Raw genomic sequence first — 15,215 nt, 5'->3', positions numbered from 1 at the left:
AAGGAGAATATGAGTAGATCAGTGAGAGCACTCTCTTGGTTTATACTGAGCTTAATTATTTAGTAGTTACTATTATATTGCTTATCATTAAACTGTTGTAATGTAGATTCAAGAGTTTCTTCTCTTAAAGCATAAATGTTTTGCATAATTCTTTATTGCTTATCATTTTTCTTACTGTTTAAAGTCTAGAACGAAATCTGGCAAATAATTGGCGTTGGGAACTTTGATCAATTAATTTACCGTATGAATTTTAATATAGTTTGGAAGTAAGATTTTTAATACATAATAATAAAATGAAAAAAAAAAATTATATAAAAACAGTTCCTATTCGTTAAACGGGTCCAAAAATCTAGTTGATGTTAGAATTTTCAACCCAGTTTCGGATTGCAATATATCTTATCAGGTTCGGTTCGGTTTCGAATGAAATATAATATTATTAGTTCGGTTTGGTTTCGGATTCGCAATTTTTGTATTAGTTCAAGTTCGGATTTTCTAAAACCCGACTCAAACTGCTCTAATTGTGGGACCTACACACTTTTAACGTGTCCACTGGATCACATAGCTCGGTTGGACGGGTTAGATTTGAGTGGTCAGGTCAGAGGTCATTGAAGCCCACAAAAAGCCCGAGCGGTTGGGTTCATGTGGCAAGCCTAAAAAAAAGAGCAGGCCCAACAAGAGACTAAAAAAAGGTCCGTTGAAAACAAACACCCAAGTCTTACTTTCATACACAGCAACTGCGCCACTCTCATCTCCTTCCTCAATACCAGGTTGGTTTACTTCCTGTTGCTGTTCTTTGCATGTTTCCTTAATGTTTTTGTTATATATATGAAAATGGTTTCGATAACCTTTGCAGTATGTGATTTTTTAATAGCAGGTTTCTGAACTTATTGCATTTTAATATGTTTAGTTTTTTTTTTTTTTTTGTTTCTTATTAGGTGGAACGTAAGTTGGAGAAATGGGGAAACTTGGGAAGAAAGCGAGAAAGTTTGCAAAGAAGAATTTACAGTCTGTTCATAAAAGAAACCGCAAAATGAACTCTATGATAAAAAAGAAGCATCCTACTTCAAGTAAGTTTTTCCGACATTTCATACTTGTTGGTTACTTGCACCATGATACTTTGCGTTGATTTGGTTGTTTACATCCAACATGAGTTTAATTACTGTGTCTAATCTTATAGGAAATAAAGGGGATGCTGCTAAAGAACCAGCTAAAGATGCCACAGTCCAATCTAGTGGAAGGTAAAAAAAGATGATTGGAAGACATTCTCATGACATGAAGAGAAGTCTTTTTTCTTTCTTTATTTTTTTTTTTATCAAATGTGCACACACAAACGGGAAACATCACTGCCGTTGAATACATTCACTTTTCATTTGAATGTTTGGCATGATTTACATGATATCAGAATCTTTAAAGCTTTCCCTAGAAACATTAATGTCGTACGTAAAATCAGGGATAAGTATGTGTTAATTCGCTTTTACTTGTCATATTTAGGGACACTCCAGATATAGTGGTTGGAGATTACTCTCTTGATCCAATATTTAGTGGAGATGAAAGTGACTCAACAGAAAATATATCTGACAGTGATGGGTTTCTTTCAGAGCCAGAGGTATGTGAACTTAATTTATTTTCAAACCATTTTGTGCTTTTTGGTAAATTTATCTTTTTTTTTTACTTAGTTGACCATTGATGAAATTTGGTAATGGGCTTCAACAGGATTCTAATTGTGCATACACTAATGAAAATGAGAGTGACAACAATTCAGGTGAGAAATTATTCAACATCATCCATTTTACTTATACTCCCTTAAACAAGTATTCTGTAAATACTGTCCATGCAAAGGCGATGAGTTGGCTGTAGCATGTCGTGGAATGTTTATTTTCAATCTGCGTACACTGGTATTGTATTTTGTCATTTTGGACATGAGAAGTTATAAAATTCCCTGCAGAAAATGGAGGTAGTGCTTTATCAGGGCAGAACAAGGAAATTAATCAGGAACTTTCAAAACAAAAGAGAAAATTGGACCGCCTTAAGGAGAAGGTAATTCTTATAGAAAATACAAATTCGGTAGGGAATGTCTCGGTAATGGAAGTCCCAGGTTTCAACGGTTCGCTTTTCTTTTCTAAAAGAATTAAAGCAAATAGCCTATGATGCTCAGATATAGATGTAAATGTAGACAGTTTTATTGTAAATAATGATATAATTCTTCGTTTGGCAAATTCTAGTACATGTGGATGTATCTTATTTGATTTGTTGAATCTGTTCCTATTAAGGTTGCATATACTGATATACTTCCCCAACTTTCATTAGGCCATCTATTATTTAGGTTTCTTGAAAGTTTATCTATATATTTTAATGTTGTTGATGGAGAAACAAAAGAAAACTGCACTTACTTTGGAATACGACCAATAGTACAATTTGAAGGGTGTAAAACAAGTAATATATAATCTCCTATGTTACATTTGCACGCCATATTTCAAAAATAATTTCTGTCGGATACGTATCCACGTGTCCGTGTCGGACACACACGAACACATATTGTGTGTGATATACCTTAATTTTGTATATTTTGCTGTGCCAGACACTTTGTATCTGTGTCAATGTATCCTTTTTTCTTTTTATCGGTAAAATGTGATGTGTTTATATATAATCATAAGTCAACTTTGTAGGATGAGATATCCCACTCAGATACAACAAAGGGAGAGACATACAATAAAACTACAACTACTAGAGAAACCTAAAGCGAAGGGATGCAATCATGCATGGCCAAGCAAGGAACCCCATTATTAGTATGCACTAGTAATTCCTCAGTAATGTTGTTTCAATGTATGTACTGTCAGTTTGTTACTCAATGTTTGTGAATCCTCCACACATGTGAAAGGTCACTGATGTCCTGCACTATATGGTATCTTATGTATATGCCCATTTGGGTCTGTTTTATAAATCCTTAATCCTGAAGTGCATGCAAAGAAAATGGTTTGTGATAATTAAATAGGTTGAGAACGACTATTAGATCATAATGAGACCAACAATAAACTCTTTTTTATTTTTTACCAATATGATATGCTTATATATTTCGGAGAATCACATACAATTACTTGTTCTCATACTTTATTGGATAGATATTATCCAATTGATTTGTATTAGGAACTGTCAACCAAGGAATCAATTAGACAAATCTTCTGATTGCATTAAGTTGTTTTATAATTTTTAGAATTTGGAAGAATGCGAAGGATTGAAAAGTTAAGCTTTTGTCATTTTGCGTAATGAGATTCTTCCTTCTTTCAGCTTCTGCTATACAGAACTTGAGTAATATTTCATCTGTTTATTTACTAAAGTGACTTCCATTAAATTATTTTCAGGACCCAGAGTTTTCAAAGTTTGTGGAAAGACAGAACATTGAGCAACTTACACGTGATGAGGCTGTAAGTTTGCTTATTCAGTATCCCACCATGTAGTTTTTATCATATGGGGCCAGATCTTTTAGGACTAATGGGTTACTTGCTGGATGTATTTTGTTAGATTAACTTCAAACAGGTTCTTCCAAACCTTAGCAGAAACTTCTAGCTATTACTGAAAGTGGTTGCTTGTAGCGTACACATGAAAACCTATATATAACAATTACTTCTGTGTGTGTGACGAACCATATTATCGGTGCAAACTTGAGTGAGAAGATACTAAATAACATCAAATATTTTCTTATGCGTTGGGATTTTTTGGTCCTCAAATTTTATGTGGTCTTGCTTATCCGCATCAGGTTTTTTTTTTTAAATTATTTAAAAAAACTAATAATAATCTTGGGAAGTGCAACCAAACCACCACCATACATTGAACCAAAGACGTTTCTAATCCATGACTCTAATTTTATGTGGTTACTCCACTTTTCTGTACCATGTACTCTTATCTACACTTCTAGTGTACTACTTACCCGGGGGAAAGAAACTAAAATGGCACTTATATTATTCTTTTTTTGTCTCTTATGCACAGCATTCTGATGGGGAAGATGATACGAGTGATGGGGAAGTTGATACAAGTGATCAGGACATGGTTGATTCAAACAAAGGCGGCTCAATTTTTTTGAAGAACAATGTCCTGTCAAATTCTGTGATAGAGTCTTGGAGTGAGCAGGTCATGGCACAGCAGAACTTTTCTGTACTTCCGAACCTACTTAATGCCTACCGGGCTGCTTGTCACTATGGATCTGAAGATGGTTTTGATGCAAATTCATGCCAGAGAGTAAAACATAGCGGGGCTCTTTGTAAAATAACTATGTTTATGCTTCAAGAGTCTGATGGAATATTTCGAAGAATGTTAGGAATTGGTAGCTCCAGCTGCAAGATAGAGAGTATATTGGGATTAAAGAATACTGAAAAGTGGAAAACAGTGAAGCCTTTGATTAAATCTTATCTGAGGAGTACATTGTTTCTTCTGGACCAAGTTACTGACTCTGAGATACTCGTCTTCTCCTTGACCCAACTCAGAGCTTCTATTGTACTTTTTGCAGCTTTCCCATCTTTACTACGGAGACTCATCAAGGCAAGTCTGTGTTTATAAGCGAGTTTCTTTATTAATGGGTATCTGTGCTTGTGTCCCTTTTTTGTTTAGTGTTTTTGAGTACATTAGGAAAGATTAATTACAGAAGATAGTTAGCAAATCTGTATTTTCACTAGCAAAAGACGTCAATATATCATATGTACAGGATTTATCTACAACACCTAATGGAAATGTTTATTCCCCCACATTGTCGTCTTTGTATTAACCAAAATGCAGAGTGATGTGTTTATCAAATGGGCAAAGATATTTCGACTGTGTAATGTGAAAACCTCTCAACACCCAAACTTCCAAAATTTTGTTAGAACATGACAGTGTAATGGCTATCTGCATACGCTCTGAAATAGATGCATTCCTGATATAATTGCAATCAATGAGTACTTCTATTCGATTTATATTGGACTATAATTTAGCAGATTAGTGTACTATACTTAAAATATGCTTTAGAAATCTTGTGAAGAAGGCAACAGGTGGAGCATGTTTAAATAATATAAAACTTACTTATTGGGTGCCAAATAAGGTGCCTTTTTGCAGGATATGTGTTTAACTAAGAACATGTGTTTGAAAATTGTACAGCAGGTATAGTGTTAGTTGCTTTTTCCTTTTTAATATCGCAAGATTTGGTGTAGGTTGCAGTTCATCTGTGGGCAACTGGAGGAGGGGCTGTCTCATCATCTGCATTTCTCCTTGTACGGACTATTTCTCTTGTGGTTTCAAAATGCCGTGATACCTGCTTGGTAAAAGCATATAAAGCTTTTCTCGCGCATTGCAAGATTGTGGAATCCGGTAATCTTAAACATCTACAGTTTCTTGTGGACTCTCTCGTGGAGTTGTATTCTCTAGATGTACCGAATTCATTTATCAAGGCCCAGGTGTCTATCCAGCAGTTGGCCATGATATTACTGCGAGGTGTTAAAACAAAGAAAAAGGTAACCGATCAAAAAATTCAGCAAATATCATTTGAAGAAGTTCATCTTTGAAAGGTTAAAGATAAAATTCATCTTTATAGTTAAATAGGTATACTTACTGTAACGTGATGGCTCATGATCTGTTCTAAGTTGATTTTCTGTGGTGCAGGAAATACTTAAGAAGATTTACAATTGGCAGTACACAAATTGCATCGATCTCTGGGTCAGATTTATCTCTGCTAACATTAGGGATCATGATCTTCAGGCTTTGCTTTACTTAATTATTCAAGTCATCAATGGAGTAGCTCATCTTTTTCCTGGGCCAAGATACTTGCCTTTGAGACTAAAGTGTATTCAAATGCTAAATCGGCTCTCCAGTTCTAGTGGTGTTTTCATTCCGATCACCTCCTTTGTGCTTGACTCTCTAGAGTATATAGGAAATAGCAAGCCCGATGCAACACTTGGAAAGGATTTTGACGTTTCATCAGTACTAAAGGTTTGGAAATAAGTACCTGACCAACTGCTTAATTATTTGCTTTAATATTATTTATGCATCCTACCCTTTAATGGTTCTGTATTTGGTTTATTACTCATCTCATGAGCTCTCTTTTGTTTTGCTATCTTTTAGTTTATTCAAGCATCTTAGCAGTTTATATCGATTCCTGCATTCTATTATCTATATTCATGCTATTGCTTACATTGGCTTGTACAGAACACACTCTTGTAGTACGTAGCATCAGTTTGGTAATGAAGTCCTTCCCTTGATTTAGCAGTTACCCCTTGATCTCGATCTGATTACTAGTTACTTTACTAGACATATCCATGTCTTAAACGCCTTGTTCAAACCAAGACTCAAGTGTGTGACTTAGACAGCTCCCCTGTCACAAATAATTTGACTTAGAATTGATTATTATCTAGTTTTCTAATTGCACTGTCATTGATTAATACATAAATATTTGTGGAGATCAAATCAGCTATGATTGGCTATCTTGTTTGCGTCATGATCTCCTCCAATTTCAACTGTCTTCATCTTGTTTTTTCAAAGCCAAGTAAATCTGTTTATTATACATACTTTCTTGGCTTATAAATGAAATCTTCTGGTTTTTGTATGTGCTTCAATGAAAAGAAAGTTGTGCCTGTACATTTCTTCAGCCAATTTAAACGTGTGATTTACATTTTTCCAGCATTTGGTAGTCTGGAGATTTTATATTTCGAATTTACTCATATTAGTACTGCTTTCAGCAAGTGTTAATCATAACGATTTCTATTTTTTTTATAGGTTCCAAAACAGTGGTTAAAGCTTAAATACTTCCAAGAAGAGCTTCTTCTATCAGTAATTGAGCTTCTCTCTATTCACTTCTCCCAGTGGAGCTTTCATATATCCTTTCCTGAGGTGGCAACTATTCCTCTCATCCGCCTAAGACAATTCCAGGAGAAAGTAACTGCTGAAAGCCTTCGACGTCCTGTCAAACGCTTTATTGATCAGGTTTGTTTTTGCTCTCTGGGTTTGTGATTTGATTTGTATATCAACACACTAATCTCCTTCAATGTCCCAAAATCAGATCATCTAAAAAATCCAAAAGAATTCAATGTTATATATTTTAGTATTATTTAATATAATTTACTTTTATATTATTATTATTATTATTACTTTCTTTTTCTTTTTCTTTTGGTTACAAACCCTGTTTGGCTTTTAAGAATTCAGCTGGGCCATAGGCAGTTCTTCGTTCAAGGGGGAATTCGGTTCATGAGTTTTTGTTTTTGTTAATATTACTATTTATATTAATAATGTCATTGATAATAGGGGAGGGATAGAGCCACTCCCGAGCCACTCCATTGACTTACAAATTGAATTAAGACCTGATTTTTTGTGGATATGGTGTTCTCACAATAGATAGCATGCCTACAAAATTTCATCCTATTTGGGTATGTCTAACCTTGCGAAAACTAGTGTTCAATTTTGAACATTTATCTAACGGTCCAGAATTTTCCGATATCATAATAATATTTGATTAGGTTAAACATATTTGAATGAGCCGAAATTTTGTGGGCATGTTATTCATGGTGGGGATATCATATCTACAAAATATCAGCCCTTAATTCAATTAGTAGGATGAGATATGATTTTATATGTTTTGGGAGTGGCTATAATGGGAGTGACTCTATCCCTCCCCTTGATAATAACAATAATGTTCCTATTCTTGTTAGTAATAATTATTATTTATTTTATCAATAAAGTATATATTTTATTCAATGTCCAAAATAAATTATACAAATGATTTAGAGACCAAGTGCGTCACAAATTGTGCTGCAAGCTCCTTCTGAATATGAATATATGTATACATGTATATGTATATTTACTGTTTTTTTTTCTTCTTGTAAGGTCTCACCCTTAGTGCCTTCACTGGGGAGTTTTTGTCTGTACGAGAAATCCTCTTGGATCCTCGTTATTGTAATGATCAAATGGATTTTTTTTTTATGTACTTGTTGGGGTTGTGGAAGTCCGAGTAAAAATCAAAATAGTGAAATATTGAATGACTAGACGGGCCAGAAGCAGGTGGATACATTCTTCCCTATATCATCTAAAATTGGCTGTGGCTAATTCTTTTTTACTTTTACAGGTTCAGCAGAATATTGAGTTTGTGGAAAAGAAAAGAGACGAGGCCGCATTTTCACCAAAAGATCTAGAATCTGTTGAATCATTTGTTCAGGTTGGCTTTCATTTCCTTTGGATATCTGTCTAAGGCTCATTCTGGTTGGCGTATTAATTTGGTTTTTTATACCACAGCTCAAAGCATGTGGTGGCAATTCTCCTTTCGTTCAATATTATGAAAGCGTTGTTAGGAAATCACTCAACCAAGGCGCCCTAAAGAAGACAAGGCAAGCCTCTCAAAGAATATTGAATTTACCATCTTTCATATCCCCGAAAACTCAAAAGGATCCTTTCTTTATATCTTAGAAAAACCAGGACTGTCTTGCTTTGTAAACTATTCAAATATAGAGTAGGGGAGGCTATAGGGTTAATGTTAAAACTATCCTCTACCTCTCACCTTATAGATAATAGTTTTTTTTTTTTTCCTCTTCTCTAATCTCAGCAAACGTATGAAATACAGCACACAGAAACGGAAGGAATCAGCCCAACAGAAAATCAATGATGAAAGGACTGGTGTGGTTATTAGTACTGGGAGAGGTTCAGAGAAAGCAAAGAAAGATTCATCCACTGATGGAAGTAAAAGGAAGAAGCAAAGAACTTGAACTCCCAGTTATGCATGCACGTAATCTCTCTGGAAATCCAGGATGATGAAATTTTTGCAATCCAGAATCTTACAGTAGGATCTGAAACCACATTATATATTTGAATGTATTTGTAACCACATTATTGTTTCAGAGTTCTTATACATCTTCCAACAAAATTTTCTGGTTAGTACTGAGGGCTCGGATAGTGCTGTTGGCTGTTGCAAGCAAACTGGAACGTTTTCTAGTATATCTCAATTGTGTGTTAGGGTTTGTAGTATATCGATTTACATGAAACTATGAAAGTATTTATCTGGGACTTAAATGTAACTGGATGGAAAGAGTAGGAAATGTTTTGAGGGCATTGAAAAAAACAAAAAATTGAAAATAGTTGAAGTTGGCTCAAAGCAAGATAGCGCTGAGATTTTGCTTTTCTTTAATGAAAACTGTCGATTTCTGGGCTTCTATTTGGCCCGAACTCCGGAAGCAATCATTCGGGTGTATTAGGTGAACCAAATACGAGGAAGGATAAGATGCATTTAGTCCTCGCTTGTCTATATCAAAGACAAGGATAAGATGCATTTAGACTTCCGGTGTTTAAATGTCTAATACCTAAGTTGCATGTTTTCCAGATGGTCCATGTCATTCATTTCTAGAACCGCCGTGAAAGCGGTGAGGTGTGAGATGATAGGCCTATTTGATGGGTTTTTTTTCCGTCCTAGATTGGAATGAAAACACCGTTGCTAGTTGTGATAATATCAAATTTCAGACAATCTGCTCGAGTAAATCAGTTATTTTCATTTTCTTCTTCTTCAGTCCTCTGATGGCAAAGAATGTATCCCAGAAACGTCACAAAACCACGAGATGCCCACCTCCTGATCACATAGAATGTATTCGAAAGCCTGCGAACTTGTGGAAGATGTGTGAGGGTGCAAGGATCGACTCCCTCCACAAATCTGGTTTAAGCTATTTTCCAGAAACCCAACAATACTCTCGTATCGGTATTGTTGAAGTCATTTCTAAAACTTGTGAGGTGATAGAGGATAGAAGATGAGTAAATTTATCACATATATTTTTGGTAACACAAGATAACCAAACTGAAACAGCAGATTTTGGAACCAAAGAAATGCAAAACTCATATAAGTCATTGAACATTAACTCATACATATCGAGTTACCAACCATGAAATAAGGAATACTGAAAGACAATACTAACAAAGCCCATATCAAGGCTTAACAAAACAGTTAAGAAACCAACGCAAGCACCACACTCAAATAAATCCAAAATACAAAACAATGTCCCCCGCTCACAGTAAACAAACACGAACAATGTGTAAAACAACACACCTCATGCAGCCACCTCTTCTTCCTCGTCCTCGTACTCGTCTTCATATTCCTCATTAGCAGTAGCATCCTGGTATTGCTGATATTCAGCAACCAAATCATTCATGTTGCTCTCTGCCTCAGTAAACTCCATCTCATCCATGCCCTCACCAGTATACCAATGCAAGAAAGCCTTTCGCCTAAACATAGCTGTGAACTGCTCGCTAACCCGCCGGAACATCTCCTGAATCGAGGTTGAGTTCCCGATGAATGTAGATGACATTTTCAGACCCTTGGGTGGGATGTCACAGACACTGGACTTGACATTATTTGGTATCCACTCAACAAAGTACGAGGAGTTCTTGTTCTGGACATTGATCATCTGTTCATCAACCTCTTTAGTGCTCATCTTACCACGGAACATAGCCGAGGCTGTGAGGTAGCGACCATGACGGGGATCAGCAGCACACATCATGTTCTTGGAGTCCCACATTTGTTGGGTTAGCTCAGGCACAGTGAGAGCTCGGTATTGTTGTGAGCCTCTGGAAGTTAAAGGTGCAAAACCAACCATAAAGAAGTGGAGTCTGGGAAAAGGAATCAGGTTCACAGCAAGCTTCCGAAGATCAGAGTTCAGTTGTCCAGGGAAGCGAAGGCAGCATGTAACTCCGCTCATGGTAGCAGAAATGAGGTGATTGAGGTCACCAACTGAAATATTAATGTAAAAAACACAATACAAGTAAGATACTGGAACAAATTTCTAAATTCTGATGATCACCAAAGGCCAACGGTTTAAATATAACATTAACAGTTTACTATCATGAGGTGTTTGTGAGATGGTAAGTCATCATTCATCTCATTTACAAGGCTAATTCATACATTTTCCACTTATTCGTGCAAGCATTATCCTTATCTTATTATCACAAGGGCAATGGTTAAGGTCCTAAACTCATCTCATTCACTACAATAAGTCATGGCAATCTACAATAATTATTTATAAAACAATGTTTGCATACAGGTACACTTGTTGTTTTCCAGTAACAAGAAAAATAACGTAAGTAAAAGATATAGAAGCTTACAAGTGGGAGTGGAGAGCTTAAGAGTCCGGAAGCAAATATCATAAAGAGCCTCATTATCAAGAACCATACATTCATCAGCATTCTCAACAAGCTGATGAACAGAAAGAGTAGCATTGTAAGGCTCCACAACAGTATCAGACACTTTGGGAGACGGAAATACCGAAAACGTCAACATCATTCTATCTGGATACTCTTCCCTAATCTTTGATATCAAAAGTGTACCCATACCAGATCCAGTTCCTCCACCCAATGAATGACATACTTGAAATCCTATCATCACAATATAATAAACAATTAAAAAAATATACAACATAAAAATAAAAAATAATAATAAACATATTGTGATTATACCTTGCAAGCAATCACAGTTTTCAGCTTCTTTCCTAACAACATCAAGAACAGAATCAATTAACTCAGCACCTTCAGTATAATGACCTTTAGCCCAATTATTACCAGCACCAGATTGACCAAAAACAAAATTATCAGGTCTAAAAATCTGACCAAATGGACCAGATCTAAGACTATCCATAGTCCCAGGTTCTAAATCCATTAATACAGCACGTGGTACATAACGACCACCACTTGCTTCATTATAATAAACGTTTATTCTTTCTAATTGTAATTCTGAATCTCCAACGTAACTTCCAGTCCCATCTATTCCGTGTTCGTCACATATTACTTCCCAGAATTTTGCTCCTATTTGATTCCCACATTGCCCTCCTTGAATGTGAAGGATTTCTCTCATTTTTTTTTTTTTTTTTTTGACTTTTGAGAGGAGGGATGGAATGATTGGAATGAAACGGAAGTGTAGTGGTTAGAGTGGTCCTTGGGAGTTTGAGGTGTAGTTAGGTTAATGGGCTTTGGGCCCCTTTCTAGCGGACTTTTATTTGTAAACCGGCATTGAAGTATTTCCAATAGGGACGAAATTCATTGTTTTTTTTGTTTTTTTCTTTGATTGGTAAGTTTTTTATTAAATGAGATCAGTAACTCTTTGATGTTGGCGGGGTTCGAGTTTCAGACTTATGGTATTATCACCTAAAAGTTTTACCGACTTTGTGTGCCTGTATTAGCATTATATATCATTACTTTCAACGAAGGTTCTTCTATAGTTCCATCCCATTAAAAATTTCAAATCTTTAGATTATTTTCTATATTGACAAAATTTTCTTTTTATTACAAAAAGGAATAGAACAATTTCAACTCGAAAACCCGACGTTTTGTCCCTTAAGCCCTGTCAAAGAATATTCCTTCTAAGGATCAATAGTTGCAATGACAGGAAAAAAAATGCAACAAGCGCCCGATGCATAAAGTTAACGCAATCTGTACATTCAATACGCAGTACCAAAGAACACAACATTGAGGATTTGAGGGTAGATAACATGTTTACGAAAAGTCTAAAGGTTATCTATGCTACGTCGCCTAATTCCTATGCCATTTTGCTTGAGATTTGAAGTATTTCTCCACAAGTCCACATTGATAACATCTTTTCAGGATTATGGTTGTAGCCACTCTTTGAGAGGCATGCTATCAATATCGGATTAATCGGCCGATTAATCGCCGATTGCTAGTAAACCGATTAGTTTTTACCGATTTTTTTATTTTTTCTCACCGAACCGATTTAATCATTGAATTGACTGATTTTTCGCTAAATCGAGAAAAAAAATTATTGAAAATATCGGTTCTCATAAAAAAAAATACGTAAAATTAACGAATTAGATTCTTAAACCTATTAATAATAATAGAACCCAATCAATACACAAAGCTAAGAGTTTACTTATTTTTCCCTCCTTAACGAAAGTTAAATATACAAATTATTGTATTATATCTCTAATAAATATTATCGTTTCTCAATCCTCTTATTTTTTTTAAATATTTAACGTAATTTTTGTGTTTGACATATCTGTAGTACTCCAAAATTGAGCTAGCTAGAAGTGATTATGAGAATTTGATATTTTTTGTTGTATCTCGGATCACTGTTTAGAAATATTTGGTATGATTATACTAATATATATTTTGAAAACATTAAATATATACATCCGATATAACCGATTAAATCACCGATTAACTGATTAATCGCATATCGCTTCTCGACCGATTAATTTCGAAAACCGATTTTAACTGTTTAGGTTGAGAGCTTTGGCTGCAACATCTTCCTCGTCGCTACTAATTCCCATAAAAATATATAGAGCTAATACAATGGCTTCCCCAAGCACGACGCCAATCCAGAAGTCTCCATTGACCAAAGTAACCATTATTACAAAATTGACAACTACAACTGAGACAATGTTGAAGAATAAAATTACCAACGAGAGTTGTCGTAACAGTTTTACTTTCTCGAAGCTCAGTGCAGCCTTTCCTTCAACCTCCCCCGCACGAAGCAGATGACGAGTAGTCAATACGAAAATCATTTGCTCAAGGTGAAGGCCAAAAAATTGGACCGCATTGAAAACACATTGAAATTAAATCCAGTGGCCAAAGAGACACGAAACATTGCAAGGCAAGCTGATCCACCAAGAAAGGTAGATAATGTTGGCAACAATGTTAATATAGATCCCAATCGTCAGAAATATCTTCTCCCAAAGTCTCATTTTGCGTTTCGCAAGAAAGGACCAACCGATACTTATAAGACAAACCAAGGTAAAGATATCGACTCCGCAGAATGAACCCGCTGTATAAGCCAAGAAAATACCAAGAAAACTGTGGGCATTACCAATGTACTTGGTGTAACATAGATTTGCCAACTCGATTCCAAAACTCAAAATCTTGAACACCAGACAGAACTGTATAACATAATGGATTTGAGTAACCGTTGAATTTTTTCGATGTAATAGTGAAGCCCGAAACAATTGAACAGCAAAGAAAAAATAAGTGAAAATATAGATGAAATAAAGCCAAAAAAGATAGTTCTTCTTTGCTGGTAAGTAGTTCCGCTGCCTGCTTTTGAGGCCGATATTAAATGTCGCAGAATGAATATCCATCGAGAACTGCAGTTCTGGTAAACAGTTTTGGAAGTATAGATCAAGTAAAACATAAGGGTCGATCTTGTAGAAATAAATATTCAAGCTCTTGTTCTTGATTCCGCCTACATCGGATACATCATTAAGGGCATATCAAAAGTGTATACAATATTGGCAAAATCAGAATGGAGGAAGTAGACTGAGAAGTGATTTGTCCTATTCATCTTACCGTAGAACCTATTGTTTCTTGGGGTAAAGAAGCCAACTTCTGAAAGATTGAAGGTCTTGTTAGGTTGTGCTGAAGATAAAGAGATGTGAGAAAGTTTGAGTTCAAGACGGCCTGTTTTCGTGAACTTGAAGACATCGATTAAGTCCAAGGATCGATTTTGGGATCTAAGCTCGGCACGGATATCAGCTGAAGCAGTGATAGAGAAGAACACTAGCAGTGAAACAACCCATGACAGCATAATTGTGAGAGAAGCTTTCTTGAATGGCATCGTTTATGGGGGAGGAGGAGAAAAGATTAGCAAGTATGTACCTCAGTGCATGATTATAAAGAGAATAAAGCTAAATCATGGGGACACTAAGAGCATTCCCAATGCAGGTGAAAATGGGGGGTTTGTGAAAATAGTCACTTCCATTTTGTGGAAAACTAGGGTATGCCCGTGCCTACGGCCCGCGAGGCGTGGATGTGCCTACAGCGCTACCTCAACGCTCCACGTGCCTTACGGTTAGTCTACAATCTGGGTTCCTGACGGTCAATCTACAATCTGGGTTCTTTCGTAGCATGCTCTTGATCATACGTTTCCTGCAAAGTGAGCGTGATTCCCTCTTAATTGTAAATTTTCTAAAAAATACATTTAAGATACAAAGTCTGAAGACATGTTTCTGACAACGACTGTCAATTACCCTCATTTTATTCTGACGTTCATTTTCCGAAGCATCCACAGCAAACATTCCCCATCTATATATGGCAACATATCCCTATAATCTGTAGAAACTCTAGGGGAAAGATTCAATTGCATCTATGAGTCCAGTGGTGACTGGTAAGAGAATAAGTTGCATTCTGCTATCAGCCATTCAATTGCATCTATGAGCCCAGTGGTGACTGGTGAGAGAATAAGTTGCATTCTGCTATACATGGCTTCGGTAAAACATGAGCAATAAAAG

The 15,215-nt window shown here is 35.9% G+C and overlaps 2 protein-coding genes and 1 long non-coding RNA gene across 4 annotated transcripts; 1 reads left to right on the top strand and 2 right to left on the bottom strand.

Annotated features, from left to right (window-relative positions):
- Positions 1-644: 644 nt before the first annotated feature.
- LOC147519100 (protein REBELOTE-like) lies at positions 645-9,015 on the top strand. Of its 2 annotated transcripts, none has more exons than XM_086590770.1 (14): positions 645-767; positions 936-1,067; positions 1,178-1,238; positions 1,492-1,606; positions 1,714-1,762; positions 1,946-2,037; positions 3,360-3,422; positions 3,985-4,533; positions 5,178-5,477; positions 5,626-5,952; positions 6,736-6,942; positions 8,078-8,167; positions 8,245-8,336; positions 8,570-9,015. In XM_086590770.1, exons 2-14 carry the CDS (start codon positions 956-958, stop codon positions 8,709-8,711), a joined length of 2,199 nt encoding a protein of 732 aa, XP_086446896.1. In that variant the 5' UTR covers positions 645-767; positions 936-955; the 3' UTR covers positions 8,712-9,015. The 2 variants fall into 2 exon arrangements, with proteins under 2 accessions (XP_086446896.1, XP_086446894.1); XM_086590768.1 differs by having other exon boundaries at positions 8,552-8,880.
- Positions 9,016-9,800: 785 nt separating this feature from the next.
- LOC147519099 (tubulin beta-7 chain-like) lies at positions 9,801-11,926 on the bottom strand. Its single transcript, XM_086590767.1, has 3 exons — positions 11,440-11,926; positions 11,089-11,358; positions 9,801-10,717 (listed from the first exon to the last, which is right to left on the bottom strand). The coding sequence occupies exons 1-3, from the start codon at positions 11,831-11,833 to the stop codon at positions 10,038-10,040; spliced, it is 1,344 nt and encodes a 447-aa protein (XP_086446893.1). The 5' UTR covers positions 11,834-11,926; the 3' UTR covers positions 9,801-10,037.
- Positions 11,927-13,229: 1,303 nt separating this feature from the next.
- LOC147519098 (uncharacterized) lies at positions 13,230-14,691 on the bottom strand. Its single transcript, XR_015212002.1, has 2 exons — positions 14,275-14,691; positions 13,230-14,170 (listed from the first exon to the last, which is right to left on the bottom strand). It is a non-coding gene; the product is annotated as an uncharacterized LOC147519098 (long non-coding RNA).
- Between the last annotated feature and the right edge of the window lie 524 nt (positions 14,692-15,215).

Source organism: Coptis chinensis, chromosome 2 (genome assembly GCF_015680905.1).
Source record: "Coptis chinensis isolate HL-2020 chromosome 2, ASM1568090v1, whole genome shotgun sequence".
NCBI lineage: Eukaryota > Viridiplantae > Streptophyta > Magnoliopsida > Ranunculales > Ranunculaceae > Coptis > Coptis chinensis.
The sequence above is the reverse complement of the archived record's forward strand: the minus strand, read 5'-3'. Positions and strand labels throughout refer to the sequence as shown.

What these genes read in the sequence shown, in the direction of transcription:
- LOC147519100 (XM_086590768.1), top strand. Translation starts at nt 956, where the DNA reads ATGGGGAAACTTGGGAAGAAAGCGAGAAAGTTTGCAAAGAAGAATTTA. An exon ending in AAAGAAGCATCCTACTTCAA is followed by an intron (nt 1,068 to 1,177) that starts GTAAGTTTTTCC and finishes CTAATCTTATAG; the next exon opens with GAAATAAAGGGGATGCTGCT. An exon ending in GGCGCCCTAAAGAAGACAAG is followed by an intron (nt 8,337 to 8,551) that starts GCAAGCCTCTCA and finishes CTCTAATCTCAG; the next exon opens with CAAACGTATGAAATACAGCA.
- LOC147519099 (XM_086590767.1), bottom strand. Translation starts at nt 11,833, where the DNA reads ATGAGAGAAATCCTTCACATTCAAGGAGGGCAATGTGGGAATCAAATA. An exon ending in AAACTGTGATTGCTTGCAAG is followed by an intron (nt 11,359 to 11,439) that starts GTATAATCACAA and finishes TTGTGATGATAG; the next exon opens with GATTTCAAGTATGTCATTCA. An exon ending in TAAGCTCTCCACTCCCACTT is followed by an intron (nt 10,718 to 11,088) that starts GTAAGCTTCTAT and finishes TTAATATTTCAG; the next exon opens with TTGGTGACCTCAATCACCTC.